Consider the following 20,667-nt stretch of genomic DNA (forward strand, 5'->3'; position numbering starts at 1 on the left):
CGCCCCGCCCTCCCCAGCCTTACGTTCTTAGTTTGGTGTATCTCAGAGTTTAGACAAAAAGATCTATCTTAACATCTGAATGGTGTGATCTGCTTACACTCAAGTAGGTCTCTTTTCTGGACCTATGCCACACAACTGAGATAAGAGAAAAGGACAAGGGATATATATGATCTCAGGGATTATTTCTGAGCGGCCTCTCCACTGTAGTAGTTCTGGAGCACCCCAGAACTACTTACCTCCCCAGTGGGCTGCAAAGTGCATTTATTTGCATGAGGCCGTGGGGGCTGTCCTGTGAAATTTGCAAGGGAGTGAGAATGAGAAAGAGCGTAACCTCAAAGAATGAATGAAATTAAGTAAAGGACGATGGATCAAGGCCTCTGGTATCATTTGCGACAAAGATGATTTTACAATTCATAAAATTGCAAGGTGTTAAGTGCAGGTTTTAATTTAGCATTATAAAACTATATGTATAGTGCTTTACATTAAAAGTTTCAGTTTATTACAATATATCTGGGTCTTTTTATGTTTGCAAAGGAAATACCTATACACTTCCATTTCAGTGCTTATAATATTCTACCTATGAGTAATAAAAACCTGTACATTCCAAGAATAATAATTTCAAACAGAACTCATTGCCAGTAGGAGCCAGATGTTATTTAATGACTTACTCCATTTTTAAGGAGAAAATCTTTGCTTGGAGATGTGCCCAACTGTTGCTTGAAATCAGATAATATGTTTTCAATTTCCTTCTGGTGATCTTGTTTCAGTATGTCCAGTTCATTTTTATGCTTGATATTGAGGTCTTCTACCAGCAGCCTTTCAGTGGTACTAAAATAGGTTTGAATTCTCTCATTTCAATACTATCTTATTATCATTGATCAAAACATGCAGTTTTGAGGTTTTCTATGGACTACAAAGGTAGTTAACTGAACACAGCTCTAGGCTTCTGCCTTACTGACTTTGACATTTCAGTTGCAATCTGAAGCAGAACCACACTAACACTGAGGAAGATGAAAATTATTTGGAGACCTTCAGCCTTCAGGAAGTAGAAGGTCTATTGTATATAACGATGGTATTGATATTCTGTCTATGGTTAGTTTGTACATCAATCTTAATGGTCAAATGTTACAATAAAGTACCACAGGAATTCACTTGCATTAAGGAAAATTATTTTGAAATCTCTGGGATTTTAACGTGCTCTGATGCTATATTTGAGCTCATCATGGCATCAGAAACATTTAATACTGCCTACCACCACCCTAAAAATATTTTATTTTTGAAAAGTGAGGGTAAGAAAAGTTACAACAATGGCTTTAACTACAACATTTGTCTTTAACAGACAATCTAGTTTGAAAGCTACTGATATTTGATTAACACCATCAATTGAAAACCAAAAAATGCCTAACATTTTCTCAAGCCTAGCCATAACATCACTTTCTGATACCAATCTCAAAACAAACAGACGTCGATTGAAGAATCATTATTAGCTTGTTGCCTTTTGTTTGCTAACATTTTTTTAAACCTTGAAGAAACTTCTGGCATATGCAAATAGCAAGCCTCTCTCATCTTTCACATCAGAAACAACTATATAACATAAGACAAGGTCACTGTTGTTAAAGTAACAGTAAAAAAGCTGTTATTTATATGCACTCATCAATTTAACTATTCTGCTACCCAAATGATTACTCCTGCAAAAGCAAAACACGAGCTGCAAGTTAATGTTCCAGATCTTCCATGGGTTAACTTCACAGTGGCCTGTACCAGGTGCCTAGAACCACTTGAGCTCTTTGGTTCTACCTCCTGTTATTTCACGGATTTCTCCTTACATAATTTGCATCAGTGCTTCCTTCTCAAATGCTTACTGTAGTATAGTTACACCATCTATCCCCTGTAAAGATTATACTCCAGCCCAGCAGCTTTAGCATTTGAGGCCTTTTAGACCTCATCACTGACACATGAATAATTCTGCTCTTCATGAAAGCAGCTCTAAATTCCTTCAAGGTTGCTGGAGGGCACTGATGAAACTCTCTGGTTTGCAATTCTTTTTGTTGATCTTGCTTCAAAAGCATGAAATGAAAGTAACTTTCAAGTAGCTCTCCAAAGAGTGCAAAGGAAAAAATAGAAGTTTCTTTCTCATTCTTTAAATATCTACTGACTGGTAGACAGCAACAGAATTACTCTGGCCACTTTGACAGTCTGCCGAGAGAGACTGTACCCCTTGAGTGCTTTTCTGTAGACGACATGATTCTAAAGATCTCTTTAAGGATATACTCTTCAGAAATCCTTTTCTACATACAGCTTGAGTAGTTAGGGCATACATACTACACCACTGCAGAAATGAATTGAAAGATACTCATGCACCAGATTCCTCAACCCCTCCGCAAAGAGAGTATGTTAAGTATGACCATCCAGAAAATCCAAAGGATTTAACAGCCATACAAATGCACTGGACAGTGAACCCCAGTCTTGGCTTCCACGTAAAAGGTAAGTCCCGCACTTTTTCTGTACACAAATGGGAAGACTGCTGTTACTGCAATGCAACACGTGCTCTGAGCCTGTGGCTACGCTAAGGTGTGGTCCACCTTCTACAAAAACAGCCAAGACTACAATCCAGCTTGCCCTTCCTGTGCCCTGACAGCATATTACACCCCCAGGTTTCCATCAGCCCAGAGGCACTCCCAGTACCTGCTATCGCTGCCCTTCCTCCCCCAGTGCAAAGCTGGCTGTTACAGCCAAAGCAGAGTCACAGAGTACATATGGCATTCTCAAGTGTCCCCTTTAGAGTTAACAACCCACTGGTTTCACATACAGAACTGGTATTTATTCTCAGAGACTTCTATGTCTTTTTAATAGCTCTTGGGTAAGTTTGGGATATGTTTATGCCTTCCAGTGCCTTTCAAAGGCTGATGCTACACTGATTTTCTCAGGTCACTCCTGTGGGGCTACACGGGACGTATTTCTGACATATAATAAAGAGTTAGTTCAAATGCTTTTTTTATGGCAGGAGAGAAATGTGAAATGAACTGCTGCTTTTGCAAAACTCCTAACCTCGAAAATTGTACTTCAGAAAGGAGATATTCTGACACTCATCATATTTAGAACACCTCTGATGCTGGCATTATTATAGACTCTCTAGATAGCATCGTGAAGTGTCAATTTATGGCAAACCTTCTGTGCTGTTTCTCGCTCTCCTGAAGCTCTGAACCTTCTTGCTTCTGCGACTCCAACTCAACACTGAGTAGTTCCATTGTGTCCTTCAAAAGTAAATTCTCTTTCTTGAGTTCAGAAATTTCACTCTGGCACTTTTCCAGTTCATCATGAAGAGATCTGATCTGGCTCTGGCTACTTGCCTCCTAAGAAAAAGGCCAAATTTAGTTAGTCACAGCCTATTATTATTTGATGTGAAGATCTCACTGGAATTGTGTGCACTGAATTTTTGTGGACTGATTTTTCAATTATATGTGCAATTCTTTGTGCAAGAAATAGTCTGTGACTAAAACTTCCTAAATGTATTTTATAGTCTCCGTAAAATTTATTTTATAATAACATTCATTCATTTACTTGTGTTGTAGATTCTGATCTTCAAATGGAACAAAAGCTTGTCCATAGGGAAAAGATGACAAACAATGCTAACATTTTGAAGTGGGACATTAGGGAAGGAAACCCATTCAATTTCAGTAAGGGACTATACACATATTATCTCTGAAGAGAGAAATTTGATACTATTGCTTCCACAAAACACGTGGCAAAGAATTAATATCTGGATTCTTGCCTGTTGCTTCTTCAGTGTCCTCACACTCCTCAGCTCCATTTGGAGTTCCTCTATTTGTTTCTTGAGATTAGTGCACAATGTCTGTTGCTCAGAGAGTTCCAACCTCAGAGATCCTAGTAACAATCAGACAATCATTAAGGCAGTCAGAGGCCAGCTGGATGGGGAAGGTAGATATAGACAATGTACATGAAAACAATATAATCAAGCAGTAGGAGCTGTGCATGACATGAGACATTATACCTAGCAACACGGTTTGCTGCTTCTGTATCTGCTCGAGTTCATCATGTAAATCTTTCTTTGCTTTCTCTTCCAAGGTTTGTATTTCCAGCCTATGAGACTGATGTTGGATCTTGAAAGTCTCATTAAATTCCTTTTTCAAACGTTCTTCTGTCTCCTGTAAAAAAAAACCCCACCCAAAAACAAAGCAAAGTAGTTGGAGCCTATTTATCACCTTGTTGTATTACTCGTGATGCCAGGGTAAATCGGGTCTTTCATTGTGTAACTTTCATATTCATCACCAATTTACATTACCACAAGAATAAAAATAAAGTTAAAAAATAAAACTTAACAGTGACAAGATAAATTATGAAGGTATCATCTATTATATTTGTTGTACATCATGAAATAATAACAGTGACATCTTTGCACTATTTGGCATTAGAAAGATGTTTTATTATTCAACATACAAAGCCCTCCAGATTTTACCTGTATGTCATTACTTGTCACACTCTGTGTCAGACAAAGGCTTCTATCTTTCCTTGTATCGTTCTTGGCTAAAATTTCCACTGTCATTAGAAATGCTGGTGATTCACTGTAAATGATGGAGCAGTTGCTCTGTAGGGGCTCTGACAGCAAACTCCTATCCTCAGTTTTATTTTTTACCAGCTTACTGCCTTCCGTTTGGTTTTGTTAAAGGGGGATTTTATTCTGAACATATAAACAAAATATTAAATTCTACTTAGGGTGGTTTTACTGCATATGTTTTATAAGCAGGTTTTCCCTGAGGTTTGTGATATCAACAGGGACATCTGAGCTCCCTGTAACAATCACATGTAGATTTTCTTAATGTTTTTTTTTTCTTAAACAGCAACATTCTTTAGAACCTCTATATATTGCACTAACATTTGTCACCTGAACCTTTAAAAGTTTCAATTATCCAATTACAGAATTGATTTCTTGAAGGTATCTAAGGCAATACACATCATTATACGTGTCTATTATACTTCTTTTCAAGTATTTATGTATAAATTAATAACAGGTGAAAAAGAATAAAAATTAGTCTTGCTAATAACACACTTGGGAATTCCCTTGTATTTCTGAAGCAAGAGCAGAGCTAGAGGAGCTTGTATGCATTGCAGCCTAACTGCAAAGGGTAGGCTATATTATTTTATGAAACTATTTTGTTCACACTGTGGTTTAAATTCAAATTTTAAAATAGAAACAAAAAATGATGATGAGGTTTCAAAATAACAGAATAATTCATTATGTGCAAAAACAGTGACCTATCATTAAGATAACTAGAGATAACTGAGTTTTGATAATAGGCTTTGGCTAATATTGTTTATCCTCAAAATAATTTTCTTCTTTCCACACTGGTATGTCTTAAACTGACCTTGAGTTCCTGATTTTTGCTTTTCTCCAACATTTTTAAGACTTTCTGATGTGATGCCTCCAGCTGCAGTTTAACATTCTGGTTTTCTTTAATGGTGTTTTGAAGATCCTGCAAAAGCTTCTCTTTTTCTTTGTTGGACTGTAGATTATGTTTCTTCAGTGACTCCTTGAAATTATTTGCTTGTTGATCTAATATTTGCTTCAGCTGATTCACCTTCCAGAAAAGTAAGTCAGCAGGATAGGATTAATGGCTGCATTCACAATGGAGAGGAATTATGTAAATTTGTGTACATTTTAAGAACTTCTGTTGCACTAAGAAAAACAGCAAGATGCTTGTTTCATGCAAGGACCCCTTTTTTCCTTGAGGAGTAACATCCCTTTTGCATATACTGCCTGTTGACCATCAAGTATTTTTCTTAAATTATTTCTTTTCAAACCATCTCCATCTCATATGTACAATCCATAGTGCAAATTGCACAATAATTATGGCACAGACCAGGGGGCAGGCCTGTGGCTGTGCTTATTGTCGTCCCGGAGGTGTAATGCTGTAGTCCATTTTTATAAAACAGTAGATTGAAACCTATTGAAACAAGAAATCTGCACATAACAGTTCAGATTTGTTTTATTTTCTCCCCTCTCTTAGATTAATTATTAAATACTGTAGACACATCTACAATGGCTGACACAAAAGTAACCAAAAAATACCCATTTATAATAATAACTTGGTGGAGAAGGAAGGAGTCTGTTCTCTTCCCTGTCTGGTAGGTTGTCTATACTTTCAACAAAAGTTTGGTTTTGCCCTTCTTCCTAAATTTGCTGTTCCTTACATTATGGCCGTGAAATTTTGAAAAACTGCCTTCTGCAGAGAACGAACATGCATCATTAGTAATGCCAGTTATCATATTTGCTGCTGTACCTGGCTTCCAGGTCTGATTTTTTGCTCTGCCATGCATCCTGCAAAACCTTTATGTCTCTTGCCTTTACTTTTTGGGAGCATTTGAAAGAGGATGATCTGTTTTCCAACTTCTATATTGTACTTTCCAGTCTGAGAGAAATGGAATTTGAACTATGCTTCGTTAGAAATTCATGTGACTGTAAATGATTCAAATGATGTTACACACACCTGAAAATTGGATATGATACAGATTATAACCTGTCACTTTATGCTATTCTTTCCTCTACATTAATATATGTTCTTTTTCTCTTCTTCAATGTTGCCTCCATTTTTTTCCATGCATACAGCAGATGGTTTGCTAGCTTAGACAGCACTGCAGCTTTAGCTAGCTGAATAGTTACTTGTAACTTCAACTGCACGCTTGTGGTCCTTTATGATGAAGCACCACAAAAGATGGTCCAAGATTTCCTAGGTGGGCTGAGGTGTCTACAAACTGCCACATTTCATTCTCATAGCACTTTTGGGTGTATTTTTTGTTTCATAACAGAAAATGAGACATGATGTGCAAAGCCTTTACTTCTCATTAACTTCATGGTCACAGTCAGCATTGCTCTGTCCAAAGGGAGATCCTACTGAGCTACACCAGATCTCCCCAAATTACAGGAATCCTTTCTGAGGATGGCTAAACGTACTCCTGCTAGTCATGACTCTGTTCTTCCTCACATTGGCCGAGCACGCTGGCTTCTCTCCTCCAAAGGATATGTTCTCTCCTTTCCCTCTGTGGAGGCCCTTTTCCATTTCCAGATGGATCACAGCCCTTATTCAAGAACTCTCTAAGCCTCTATATTCTCACAAGTTCCCAGCACAGAACTGTGCTCTGGAGGCTCAAAATGCTGTCAACAACAGAGCTTGTATCAGTTCCCAGGGTTTCAACTCCAGACGGAATTTAATGTTTTTAAATTATTTCATCTTTTGCAAGAAGACCAACGGCTTTATTCACAAAATACAGTGGCAGAAGAGATGGTAGTGGTGGTTCTGCTTTGTGTGTGTGAGAGAGAAAGGAAGCATGGAGGCACAGAAAAACCAAGAGAGCAAGAGAGTATGTGCGTGGGTGTATGAAGGTAACTGGGACATTTCCCCAAGTTATGAAGGGCTAGGTTGTCCAGTGACAACTTAACATACAAGTGAAGAATGGGCAACAGGTGACACATTATAGTTCAGTGACAACTTAACATACAAGTGAAGAATGGGCAACAGGTGACACACTATAGTTCACGCTGTTTTATCTCACAACTCAGTGACAAGGAACCCCCCAGAAAGCTGACAGAAGGAAAAAAAAAAAACCAAACCACAAGCCCAGGTCTCCCACACATCATGGGAATTCTGGGTTGGTAGATAAAAAGAAAACAACTATTCCTTCACCCAGTTTTTTATGAATCAAGTTTTTTATTTTGTTCTCTTTTACATGCCAGAAATTGAAAGAATAGTTTTACCACTTCTTAAACAATTTCAAACCAACATGGTACATTCGAATTTGGCTGAACCTACCTAACCAAACTGAATGGAGTCAGCAAATTTGAAAGAGCACCTAGCATCAGCAGTCCCAACTGTGAGTTAACTAATCATCCAGTCATTTCTTGGCTTTTTCCTTTGTGTCATCCAATTAAACACAAAGAATCATCTGAACAAAGCAGTGAAGAACGAATGCTAAATGTTATTCTTAATGAAAAACATTAATTGTCTTTAATGTGCCTGTTTGATGGGATCTCTCTGTGGCCTGGATACACTTCAAGAACAGGCAGATGCCAGAGCCACTTGTCAACCATACCTTTACTTCTAGACCTGCTGCAATTTTTATTCTTTTTTTTTTCTTTGAAAAATAAGTGGTAAATCATAAGATTTAACTAAAGGGGCACTTTGGCTTCTGATTACAGGTAAGACATTTACTTTGTCTTAATGCCTACTGAACTCAAGCCAATGTTTTCCAATATAAAGGAAACACTGAGGCTTTCAGGTACTGCTGTTCCTCCTAAAGCTAACCTTTGATGTGAAATTCTTAATGCTGTACAGTCTCCCGTACCAGGTGATGTAATATGCATTAATATCACTACACTCAAGCATGCTTTTTTTTTTCTTTTCCTAAAAGTAAGCCAGTGAGTAAAAACAATGTGCCAGAAGAGTAGGTGGTATATGTTCTAATAGGAAAACTGGAAACTGGAAAAATGTCGCTTGGACTATTTCTTTTGCAAATTATTCATCTGGGGGGGAGAATGAAAAGAGGTGAATATAAACTTCAGCTCTGGTCACAACATTATTAGCACTGCAGACCTCTCTTCATGGGCAATTAGTGGTTCAAAGCACTACTGGCATGAAACCTAAGTTCATACTAACAAGAAATAGGCTAAATAGTATACTGGAGAACACAGAGAACATAATGCAGCAAGAAATCAGATGGAAAAGTATTTCTAGAAATACAATTTTTCAGTGATTTAGAGAAAAAGACCTACATGAATACAACAGGGATACAAACATACTCTTTCTCATGAATTCTACTACTTCTAAAATATCAGAGGTTAAGAAACAAACACTTTCATCCCAGCAGGTTTCCTCCTCCTTTCAGTCAAAAGGTCTTTCAAATCCGCCAGTGCAAACCTTCCTCTGGAATATTTTGCAGTGCCCAAGTGTTTTATTGTGTTTCATTACTTCAAAACAGAGAGCCAGACCCTAATGTGTAAAATTGGTGAAGCAACATATAAGCCAATGGAATTCACATCAGTACAGCATTGGCTCCTTTTACTACTAATAGACCAGCAACACTGTTTTATTATGTCTTCCTGCTGCAAAACAAAACCTCTTGAAAAAACTGTACTAATACTGGTATTCATTCATTTTTATCCACCAGAATTGCATTAAGTGGTCTTTAAGATGCTTAAAGATGTAACTAAAACCTATCCACAGTACAAACTCCAGGCAACAGTATTTTTCTTGGCTCTGCTGAGTTCTTTTACATTTCAGGGAGATGTTTGCACTTGCCCTTTTTTATGACAGCTGATTTTGCCTCCCACTGTCTTCTAAGTAACGAAAAATGAACAACTACTACTAAAAGATGACAGATAAGTTTTGAAATATTTCAAAAGTCTTTCAAGCTCCATTCTTCTCTAGCCATAATTGCTGTCCTTCTCCTGGGAAGGATGGCTTGATTCTTTTGAAGAAGTAACTCCGAGACTTTGATAGCCCACACGTGAAAACACTGGGCCAGTATAAGACTGTTCATGCCTCCACAGCTGGCTACCCTGTTTGACTTCTGCTTTGATTATTTTAATTCACTGTGCTTGCAAGCATGGTGAATACCTGAAGTCTGTCTTATGTCTGCTCTCCCCTTCTTTTATTTATTGTACATAAGAAGCATGAAATCTCAAAGGCAAGATCTAAAATTGGAATCAGAGAGAATATTTTGACTTCCTGTATCTTTTAAGTAAGAAGATCTGAGTTTCTCAATTCATTGCTAGAGGATGAATTTATATAGAAGACCTAAAACTGCCTTTTGACGTATCACAGAAGTGTCACCACAATTAAGAATTTGTTCAGAGAGTTAAAATAAGGCACCCATATGCTACAGGGTTTTACTCATACTATGACACTTTTACATCAAAATGGTAACATGGTATAAGAAGTTACAACAAAATAACTCAATTGTATTTTACTGTTTCCTTTAGGCTTATTGCACAGTTACTTCAGTTAGGGTGACAGTTAACTGCCTTCCTATACTTATGCCGGTTCCTGACTGGAGGGACTGGTAAGTAAACACTAGGCATAGTGCTACTGCTGCTATTTGGTGGTACCTACAAGATCTGCATCAAGGCTTTGGGCACTGCTGTGCTAGCATTGTTCAAAGATATATCATGACAAGGTGATGCCTGTGCTTCCATTTATGGATCTGCTATAATTGTAAAATAGCCCCTTTAACACATATTGAAGAGATCTTGTAGTGCAAAGCCAAGGAACTGATGAAACCTAATGAATTAGAATTCGACACACACAGAATCTCACATCCTTCCTTCCAAAGGACTAAATGGATGTGAATCTGATTTCTTTATCCAGAAAAAAATCTTAGTACACAGAGATACAGCCACTTTGAAGTGCATCCCCAGGAGATTACATTATCATGATTCTGTCTACTCCGCATAGTGTTCTAGCTACGTCAGCCCAATGAAAAATATGCCTTATGCAGCCAAGATACTATTTTTAGATCTGAAATTATATCCAGGTTGGGACTGGATTAGTAACAGCACATTGCCTAACCTTTGAGGTGGAAGCTCTGGGCTGAACCATTGCAAAGGCTCCCAGATGGGAATCATGCCCTGAGTGAAACACAATTTGTATAGTAAATCACGGTTTCTTGGCTGCAAATAGTCATATATTTATAGAAGGAAAGTGCTGCAAGTTGAAATTACTTCACCTCCTTGGCAATACTGCCAAGTAATTGGTTCAGAAAGTAACTTACAGAGTATCCAGAAAAATTCAAAATTTCTCTTCGGAGGGAGCATTTCCTTCCTTTTTGAAAGCATTACTACATTATAAGGTATTTTTCTATGCTGAATGCGTGACTTCAAGCGAAGTAATTTTATGACTTACTGTAGAAATATGTACATTTAGGGAAATTTGTAAAAGAGTAAAGATGACTGATTTCTAAGAACCCATGTTCTGCATTAGGTACAAAGAAGTCACTCTGGATAGGTCAACACAGGTTGGATTGACCTGAAATTCTCTCATAGAAGACCCTGTAGAGAACAGGTGCTTGCAGAAGCGTGTAATGAAACCTAAAGCCAGGATTTATCTAGAACTTTAAGTACATTAAGAACCACACTTATATTCCATATTTCTAAGACTGGGAAATGGATAGAATGTCTGAATCCCATTGTGATACTAGAATGTACAAATCTGTTTTACAGCAGAAATGAAATGAAAAAGACCATGCCGCAGTCAGAATTAGTACAGCTAGTACAGCATGAACGGGAGAAAAAGCAGGAGTTACTCAGTAAGTGACCACAACACATGCCCTGGTTGCTGAAAAATGCTTACACCAAGGAGTAATAGCATGTAGGAAAAGGGAAGCAGGTAGGAGAGTGAGCCAACACCTTGCTTAGCCCCCTGATGAACCTATCTGTTCTTTTTCTGTCTTCAAACACTCAAAAAGATACTATTATGACCATTCAGCAACTACAAATGCCAGCTAAGAAAGAGCTAGGTCTTCAACTTTTGTGGAGCTGTTCCCATGCAAGCTCCACTCTTAAGATACAAAGTGATGGAAATTATAGACAACTACTTGGAACAACAGTGGCTATCTGTAATTCAGTAGTTCCACAGTATGAGCTACCTAATTCCTGCTCATTACTTTTCCTTGAACTAGACTGAAGAAATTTTGTGTATTTGGGAATATCTTCATTTGCTTGGAGACTTGCAACATGGATTGGCAGGAAAAAACAAAGGAATGGATGTCAAACTCAGGGTGAAAATATGTCCTTTCACCCATAATCTCTCTGAACTGAAAATGGTAAATCATTTCATTGTTCTTCTGAAAAAGGTACCAAATGCAATGATATACTTGGGACAGAAAAATAAATGCATCACTAAGCATCATCAGAACTTTTCACTAGGGCACTGATTTCAGTTCTGTTAAAGCAGTTGTGTTATAGCTTATCCACGAGATAAAAGTATCAAAACGGTCACAGGAAAAAACCTTCACATGACCTTCACTGAAGAAAAGGAAATATCCTGTACCTAACATTTTAAAGCAGGTAGCATTTGCTGAAAAGAACTGAACAACACAAAATAGGAACAACACCCGAAAGGAAGAAAATGTGAATTCACAGTCATCAGACATTTTAAAGGTGAACTGTTTACCTGAGTAAATAGTTGCCTTGTGAGGGTTCAGTTTTTGTTTTGGCACAAAATTATTTATCCAACCTGTTATGGCTTTTCAAATGACACTTTCTTGTATAAATATTTCGGTACATCTACTAATCTGGAAAATTTGCATCACTTTGCCTGCAAATGACTATACATTTCAGCCATCACAAGTGGATAAGCTAATACTAACACATCTCAGGTATTTATTTCCAGATTAACCTGTGTCTGCAGATTGCATAATGACTTAGGTGTAACCAGAGTGGGAAACAGTACATAAGCTATGACATCCTCAAAGCTACTTTGGGTTCACAATGCTTTCTTTATTTCATTCTTGATCTTGAGAACATAGAGGGAGGCATACCAAACTACTAATATATACTAAATTATTGCCCATTTCAGTCTGCTTCAGTTGCCACCCTTACCTTCAAACAGGCAGAACAGAAACAATGATCTATTCAACCTTTTTTCCATTCGATTCTCTTGCTCAAGGGAGCGAGCAAGCAGGCCCTTTCACATGTCTGCACACGCACAAAAAAATAATCAGTAAGTCAACAAAAGCCACTTAGCTCCACATACAGACAAACAGTCAGAGTCACTGTCCAAGCCTCATATAGCCAAATGCCTCACCAAAAAGCCTTAGTCTGTGTCCAAAGAGTGATATATGAAATTTATCAATAAAATAGGCTTGTTGAAACATTCATAGACATTCAGAAGCAGTAGTATTTCAAAAGTCCTTGCACATTTTCTTGAATTACAGTCACAGCAAATACAATTCAGATCTATTCAAGAATCTCTGAAGTGAGAGGAAAAATGAAGGGCCTTTTATTACTGGGTTACATTTACGCCCAGTTTACCTCGAATGAAGAGTTTTGAAGTTTCCCAGTTAGGACTTCTTTCTCTTTCTCTAGCTGCTTTAGTTCACATTCAGATTTTCTTTTAGTTTCCTCTAGCTGTGTCTGGAGCTCCTAAAATAAAAATAAAAAAGAAAAAAAAAGAAAAAGAAAAAAGAAAAGAGCATGCAATAGCTGGGACAAAACATGCAGCGTGAAAAAAGAAAGAACATTTCTTCTGCATTGACCTAGATAATACAGCAGTTTACACAGTAATACATGCTACTGCTTACACAATAACACATGCTACTGTCTTTTAATATCTCTCATGTATCATTCAAAGAATTAGTAACAGTTTGGTTTAGTTCTTTCTAATACTAGAGTTAGACAATACAGCTCACAGAATCCTAATCTTCTGCTGAAAGCTTCCCTGAGGTAGAAAACTGAAGAGTCAAAAATGAAGAGTCAGACTGTTCTGCCTTGAGTGGTTAGTGTTCAAAAATAATTTAGTATGCAAGAGTCACACACATGATCTGAAAAAACATAAATATACATTGACCATATAAATAACCAGACAGCTCCCTAATGGGCAATTAGTGGAAAAGGGAATCAAAGGAATCACTATCTTAGAGCATCCATAAAGAAAATCTAACTGAGGAAGTAAAAATAAAATAAAATTTTAAAAATGGAAGACTATATTATTGCCTTATTGCTGGAAATATTTTTTGAAAAATCAATGATAATATCACCTGCAAGACAGTGACCAAGAGCTTGTAGGAATCGTTTGTGGCAAATGTGAGCAATCATTTGTTGTAGAAAAACTGACTGTGCAACTTCTAGAAATGTCCTGAAATGATACATATTACAAGCCTATTAGTGTGCTTGCTCTCCCTATTTGTGACAGTTTGCTGACTCAGAAAAATATTCTACCATATTTTCAGACACCACAAATGGAGGAAGCAGAGAAAAAATCAGCAGTTTAACACCACTCCCATCCTGTACAGCCCTTTCTCACAGCCCACTCCACCCCCATTTTTATAGCACAATAATTTAAGGATTCAAGATAACAGAAAAAGTACCTAAAACCTAAGAAATTGGTAATCATTGGCAAGATGGCATGGTAATAGGAAACAGAAACATCAGCAACAGTGATGTATTCCTTGCAACTCATTATTAAATAACAGAGAATACATTAGCATTTCGCAGTTCAAAAACAGGACAACTATTAGGTAACAATTGAAGGAAGGATGCCAACACCGGGACATGAATATTGCAAAGGAGAAATTAGCTTTACTTTTGCCTGTAAGAAAAGGAGAGGCTAAAATAGTCTTTCTGATTAAAACCTGAAGATCAGGTGTTTGTAGCATTTCCACTGCAACCCTGCCACTGACTTCCTTCTCTATACCTTAATTTTTATATCTGGGAAATACATATAATACTTCTCAAACAGCTCTTACGGGCCTTAATTGCATCAGAGCATATAAATAGCATTAGTAATGAAACACATTGTGATTTTATTTTTTACTACCTCAAGATTTTTCTGATTTAATTAACATGACTCTCTAAAACGAGATGGTTATAAGCAATAATATTTATTTCCTGTAAGCAACAAATGCCTATTATTATGCCTTTTTAACTGAAGTATAAAGTGTTTGATATTTAAGTTTGATCTGACTCACATGAACAGCTTTAGCCTGGCATCACATTATCTGTACACTCTTACATAAAAGAATACCCTATATAAAAGGCAAAGTCCTTTTCATATGGCTTATACTTGACAGTGTAACTGTGTACATTGAAGAACTGCATGTTTACGTACTAATCAAACGTGAGCACTTTCATGATGAGGTAAAATAAGTTACTGAGGTTCCTTTTGGAGATATGTGATTGCACAAATGTATAAACTTCAGCAGTTTCCTAGGCAGAAATTAATTCTTCTGACGAGCACATAACAATTCCTAGTGTTCAAAATCTAGAAGGTACTATGAAGCTCAGCATTTAGTAATAGGAGCTGCATGCTTTCAGTGACTTCACAACTTATCAGCAAGTGATTTGATTATTCTCAAGTAAATATAGAACTCAGAAAGGTATAGGAGCATTGGAACTGGGAAAAATAGATAGAAACACATTTTTAGCACCATGAAGGGTCTAAAGAACACTTGATGAGTAGCCTGATTGTCCAATTCTACAAACTGCTCTAACCAATTTTTTTTTGTCTAGAAGATGCCTGACAAACACACAAGTACATTAGGAGACAGAAACTAAACTCCTCGTTAGTTTTTGTTCAAATTTGGCAAACCACTTGGGCATGCAGTGAGTTGTAAGCTTCCCTAAGCATTAAAGCATGTGCTTAACTAAACACGTGAGTCGAGGTTTTCCTCTATTTGAATGTATTTCAGCTCATATTTAGGTTCCTACTGCACAGAAACATTGCAGACTGCAAATTTCCTGAAGCTAAATGATCCAGTCAGAGACAGCAGTTCTCATGAAAGTGAAATTCTTTGAAGAACCTCTTAAGCCAATCATTGCTAATGCATACTGACAACAGAAATTACAGCTCAGCCACTTAAAACCCATTGAGAAAAGGTATTGCTCAGGTAACCTGTCTGGATCCATGAAAAGATGAACATTCTTTCTGACTAGAGTGAAATGAGGACATACATATGCATGCATTTGTAACTAGCTGGCATTGCACTGGCAACACCTGCACTCTGAATACATTTACCAACACTTTCCAGAACTAGATCCTCTGCCTAAACAACGGAAAATTTTGATTAAATCAATTTGAGTATTTCACAGCAGCAATCCATGGCAATTGGAATACACTTAGAAGACATTTTTCTTCAGGGGGGACCTTGTATTAGAAACTGCAACTGTCACATACAGAGCACACAAGGATAAGCATTACTAAGAAGGCAGTTTATCACATCAAGGATAAATTCACCTTCCTGCCCATGGAGCTTTTCACAGAAATACATCAGCCTGACTTTTTTTTTTAATTTCTTTTTTTTTTTTTTTGAGTTAAGACCATAGTGAGAAAATCCTTGCATATTATATTAATTCAAAGTGCCTCCAGTGAGGATAATTCAAATGATGTCACTGTGACCAATAAGATTAAAACTAGATGAATTAGAGCATCTATAAATAGAAGAGCATTCCTACCTTCTGCATTTTTTTTCTTTCAGTTTTCATGATGTTTTACACTGGCTTGATTTCCTTTTAATGCTTCATTACAAGAACTTTTAACAGCTATTCCTTCAGACAAATCTTTTCCTTCTGTGACTGATGCTTACCTTTACAAAACAAGTTCTCTGTGTCTTTTATTCACACCCTCTTTTTAAATAGCTACAGTTTCCATAGTCTATAAAACACACTAGCTATATAAGATGACAAAACCAGGGTAGAATTCTGGGGTCGCAGTAGCCTGTTCTGTACGAAACACGCAATTTAGGTGGATATACTCCATTCAGGGCTGTATGCCTCTTCTGCAGTCTAGGAATGGGGTTTTTTTGCTATTCTGGTTTGATTTTGGGTGTGTGACTCATTTCAAACCATGCAGGCTTCCTCAGGGAAGCTCCTTCAAGGTCAAGTATTCCTACTTGACCTCAGAGAAAGTCTGCCTTGGACCTTGTTCTCTTTAAGGTTTTGTTTACAGAAGAAGTGAACATTCTGCCCTGATCTAGCTCAAGGATGTCAATAGTTTCTTTGTTGTCATTCCAACAACTGATGTATTTCAGGTTATGAACACGAGTCAGTGTTCCACTGGATGAGGTCGTACATCTGGGAATCTTACAGGATTTACTGCTGCAGAATAACGCAAAAGCCATTAAGCTTACAAGAAAAATTACATTGATTTCAGTACTTTCGGCATGCCATGCCTTTGATTAGTTGAGAGCAAACCACCCATTGAAGCTCTTGCACATCTTCAGAGCCGCTCTTGTTCTGGCTCCGTTTGGTACAAGTCATTTGCTGCAGCTGTGCTATTTGATGTTTCAGTTCATCCACTTTATTTAAACAGCTTTGCTTTGGGAATTCACCATAGTTTCCATATCCTCTGTAGTATCAAAATTTACATTTCAAACAGCACAAATACCTTGCAGACTTTCCAGTGTGAGTGACTACTAACAAGGGAAATACTTCAGAATGACATTAATGAGCATCTTACCTGATTTTTGCAGAATTTCCTTCTCTTGAAGTGTATTTCCCTCTTTGACTACACTTAGATCTTCCTCCATTTTTTTCACTATACCTTTTGATCTCAGAATTTCTTGTTGTGTTCCCTTAAGCTACACTTTCAAATCCTAAAATATGCATGACATTACTTCTATGTTTATTACATATGTTCTTTTTTTGTCATCTGTTATCTGAAATAAATGGTCATCTTCTCTCTTAGTGTAGTTCCATGATGTAAATTTTTCACCTACAGAGATAGTTGAAATGCATTTTTTTTCTCTTTTGTACTCTTAAACTGTCTCTGCTGCCAGAGTATTTGTAATATGGAGACATTCCCTCAGCCACAGTAGGCATCATTGTAAAGGGGATACTCATTGAGAGTTACCATCTTGAAGATCCTCAGCTTGGAACAGGACATACTTCCATTAATTTCACAACAACTTATGCTAAAAGTCAATGAATCTTGGCTTAGGTTTTTCCCCAGTTGTTGAAGTACAGTAGTTTGTAACCTAATCCATAATATAGATGCCTGAAACCAGAAAAATCAGCTCCTACAGACTTTGTTGAGAATTTTCTGTCCATAACTAAAGGCAAAATTTTGAACCATATTTAATGTTCTATTTCTGGAGATTCTAGTCTCAGTTTCCAGATGTTTAAGGTAATACTGCAATATTCACTGAGACAAAATTGCCATTTGTTCCTATATGAATGTTGAGTGAAACCTCATGGGTTAAAACTAACTTGTATTTAACACTCTCTGTAGTTGAAAACTTAAAGGTAAGCTTGTTCATTTTACCTCTGACATATGCCAAAATTCTTCCAAAAATAGACAGAACACATCAGGCTCAATGACTTGTCATCCTTTGTATTCTCTCTTCTACAGTAATAATAATAAATGTGCACTAACGTGATGATGCCTTTCATCTGAAGGTCTCAAACTCTTGGCATGCACCAAGGACAAAACAGAAAATACACCTTGCTTAAACATCAACCTTTTTATCTTTCAAGCCCCACAATAGCTTTTCTTGCTAATGTTTACTTATGATCAGAAGTAGTCCTGATTAAAGAAATGTTTCTGTTTCTCAGTCTGCCATTGTCCACATTGTCTGAAAAACATGTAGTATTTAATGGTGACATCAGAAATAGCCAATTTAGAAAGGAGAAACATACTTTTTTATTTAAACTGGGAAGAAACAGAAAAAAACACTGTGTCTAACTGTTTTCTTTCTTCCAGATTTATCCTAGTCTGAGGCTATCTCTTTGAAGATTCACATCAATATGCTCCAGTGGTATGTAAATCAGACTCATTCCATAGACTTAAGAGAGGATCTGAAATGTACAAGTAGAGCATAGAGCATACATACTTCAGAAAATATTTTGGTTTTATCCATCTTATACTGAATTTAGAAATTAAATTGCTAATGACACCATCTTCTTATTTCCAGTTCCTATCCCATTTTACATTATTTATTCCTAAAAGTCTGCGTTTCTTACATGATAAATCAGAACAGTAAACCACATGCATAAATTTTCATAATTTTCTCCACTCTTCACTTCTCCTGAATGTTACTTCAAGTACCCACAAGATCTTACTTTCTCTCTTCTATAGAACCAGAACACTTTTCCGTATTGAAACAGATATGCATTTCCCTGACTGAATTTTTTTTAAAAATTGCTTATCTGCACCTCTGCTATTCATTATATCCCCTCCACTTTTCTACAGAAGATAGAGGATGTTCTGCTACGGATCTACACACAGAGAGAATGGAGTCTGCGTAATGTTGGGGAAGGCATTTCGATTCACCCTCTGACCTTGCGAAATAAAAAGGCAGCAACTGTGTTGAAGGCTGAACTCCCTCAAAGAGGCCCAGAACTTTGCACCATCAGCAAAATGATACTAACAGGCAAGATGTGAGAGCAGATGGTGAAAAGAGTCAGAGTTGTCTTGCAGGAACACTGCTGACTGTGGCGACCCTGCTCTCTAAGGATTCTGGGGTTTTCTGACTCTAAAGGAGATAAACCTTCTGTCCCACCAAGAAACAATTATTATTATTCCGAAATACTCTAAATCTAGTCCTTCAAGGTGTTTTCATATCTAATATGCAAGATTGCTGTTACAGGCCTGGGAACCAGTCGGTTAAGTGAGTTTATGTGATGGGAAGGACCAATTGTATTAGAAGAAAGTGGAAGTGTGGCTGGGTACTTCAGCTTTAGTGCAGTTCATCAGTGTCTCTCTTACACCCTGACCTTATATACCAAAAGCAGCTGGCTGGCAGATTGCCCATGATGTGCCAGCCTCTGAAATGGCATCTTACACATGATGCAACTAAGAAGAAAGGGGCTGCAGAGCTGTGCTGCAAATGGAAGAGATACACACCAGCTAGGGTAGACAGGCCAAGGGTGAGGTGAGAACTAATGGTGAAAGTCTCCTGGCTCAGCACACAAAACTTCACAGTGTAACGGACACTTCATTAAATGTCACTTGGTACAAGCCCCTGTTGCAAGAGACATACAATACAAAGCACTTGTCTCTTAACCTGCCAGCTCAGGTCTCTTACCTAACTGTTCATATCCATGCACTGAGCTGTTGGCAACCACAAGGGAAAAGAAGAATGTACTCATTGCTAGCATTAGGGCCTGCTTGCTGTTCTCTTCACACTGCTGGTCTGGAAAGGCAAAGCTCTGTTAAGTCAACAGACAAATTTTACCTTACTCCTCCCTAAGGGAATACAAAGTCTGGTGTTCAAAGAGTTTTTCTAATGAGTTACTAATCATCTGAACTCTTTCTTTAAAACTCTCAGCACTATATCCCTCCTACTTCTCCCCTAAGCAGCTAAAATTGCTTTAGTGCTTACAGAGCATTTGACTCAATAAGGTATTTAAAAGACTCCTCCTACCTCAAATTTTGAAATGGCTAATTTGCACTTTCATAGGCAGAGATAGGGTTTGCAGTTTCATACTCTACCTGTATTCTCTCCTTCAGCTTCTGGGAATGCTTTTTCCTCTCATTTATCTTCTGGCTTTTCTCCTCTAGGTCTGCCTCCAGCTTCTTTACCTGCTGCAGCAAAAAACCTTCCTCAGCCTCTGAGCTCTTCCTTTGTTCCATTTCTCTTTCCTGACAATTCTCTTTTGTTTCTATCAGAGATTGCTGCATAGAATTTTTCAAATCCTCTTTTCCTCTCTCATAAGAGGCTTGCAGTTTGCTTGTTTTCTCAATACATTCTTCAGTTGGCCTCTGGTTCCCCCTTTTCAGGTTTTCCATTTCATTTATTACGGCTTGTCCTTCCATACTGTATTTTTCATCTAAAATTGCTCTTTTATCTAAATTTGCTCTCCTAGATGCTTTGCATTCATTTAGCAGTCCATCAGACTTCTGATTTAAATGTAGAAGTTTGTTTTCAAAGTCTGCATTGGTAGCTACTGTGTTCGTAGCAAGGACTGTCTGTGCTTGTTTCGCTTTTGTTCTCGGCTCCCGC

General features: G+C 37.5%; 1 protein-coding gene across 1 annotated transcript in view; it reads right to left on the minus strand.

Annotated features, from left to right (window-relative positions):
* Positions 1–236: 236 nt before the first annotated feature.
* Positions 237–20,667, minus strand: part of FAM184B (family with sequence similarity 184, member B) — a gene marked incomplete at its 3' end in the record, with an annotated part of 31,976 nt that continues 11,545 nt past the window's right edge. Inside the window, exons 3-11 of the mRNA XM_010134593.1 lie at positions 20,157–20,564; positions 13,043–13,153; positions 6,303–6,361; positions 5,385–5,601; positions 4,013–4,166; positions 3,773–3,885; positions 3,169–3,353; positions 669–828; positions 237–289 (exon numbers count right to left, since the gene is read on the minus strand). Of these exons, the coding sequence (XP_010132895.1) occupies positions 237–289; positions 669–828; positions 3,169–3,353; positions 3,773–3,885; positions 4,013–4,166; positions 5,385–5,601; positions 6,303–6,361; positions 13,043–13,153; positions 20,157–20,564 (1,460 nt within the window). The remainder of the gene's footprint in view (positions 290–668; positions 829–3,168; positions 3,354–3,772; positions 3,886–4,012; positions 4,167–5,384; positions 5,602–6,302; positions 6,362–13,042; positions 13,154–20,156; positions 20,565–20,667) is intronic.

Source organism: Buceros rhinoceros, unplaced genomic scaffold (genome assembly GCF_000710305.1).
Source record: "Buceros rhinoceros silvestris isolate BGI_N320 unplaced genomic scaffold, ASM71030v1 scaffold12424, whole genome shotgun sequence".
Lineage (NCBI taxonomy): Eukaryota > Metazoa > Chordata > Aves > Bucerotiformes > Bucerotidae > Buceros > Buceros rhinoceros.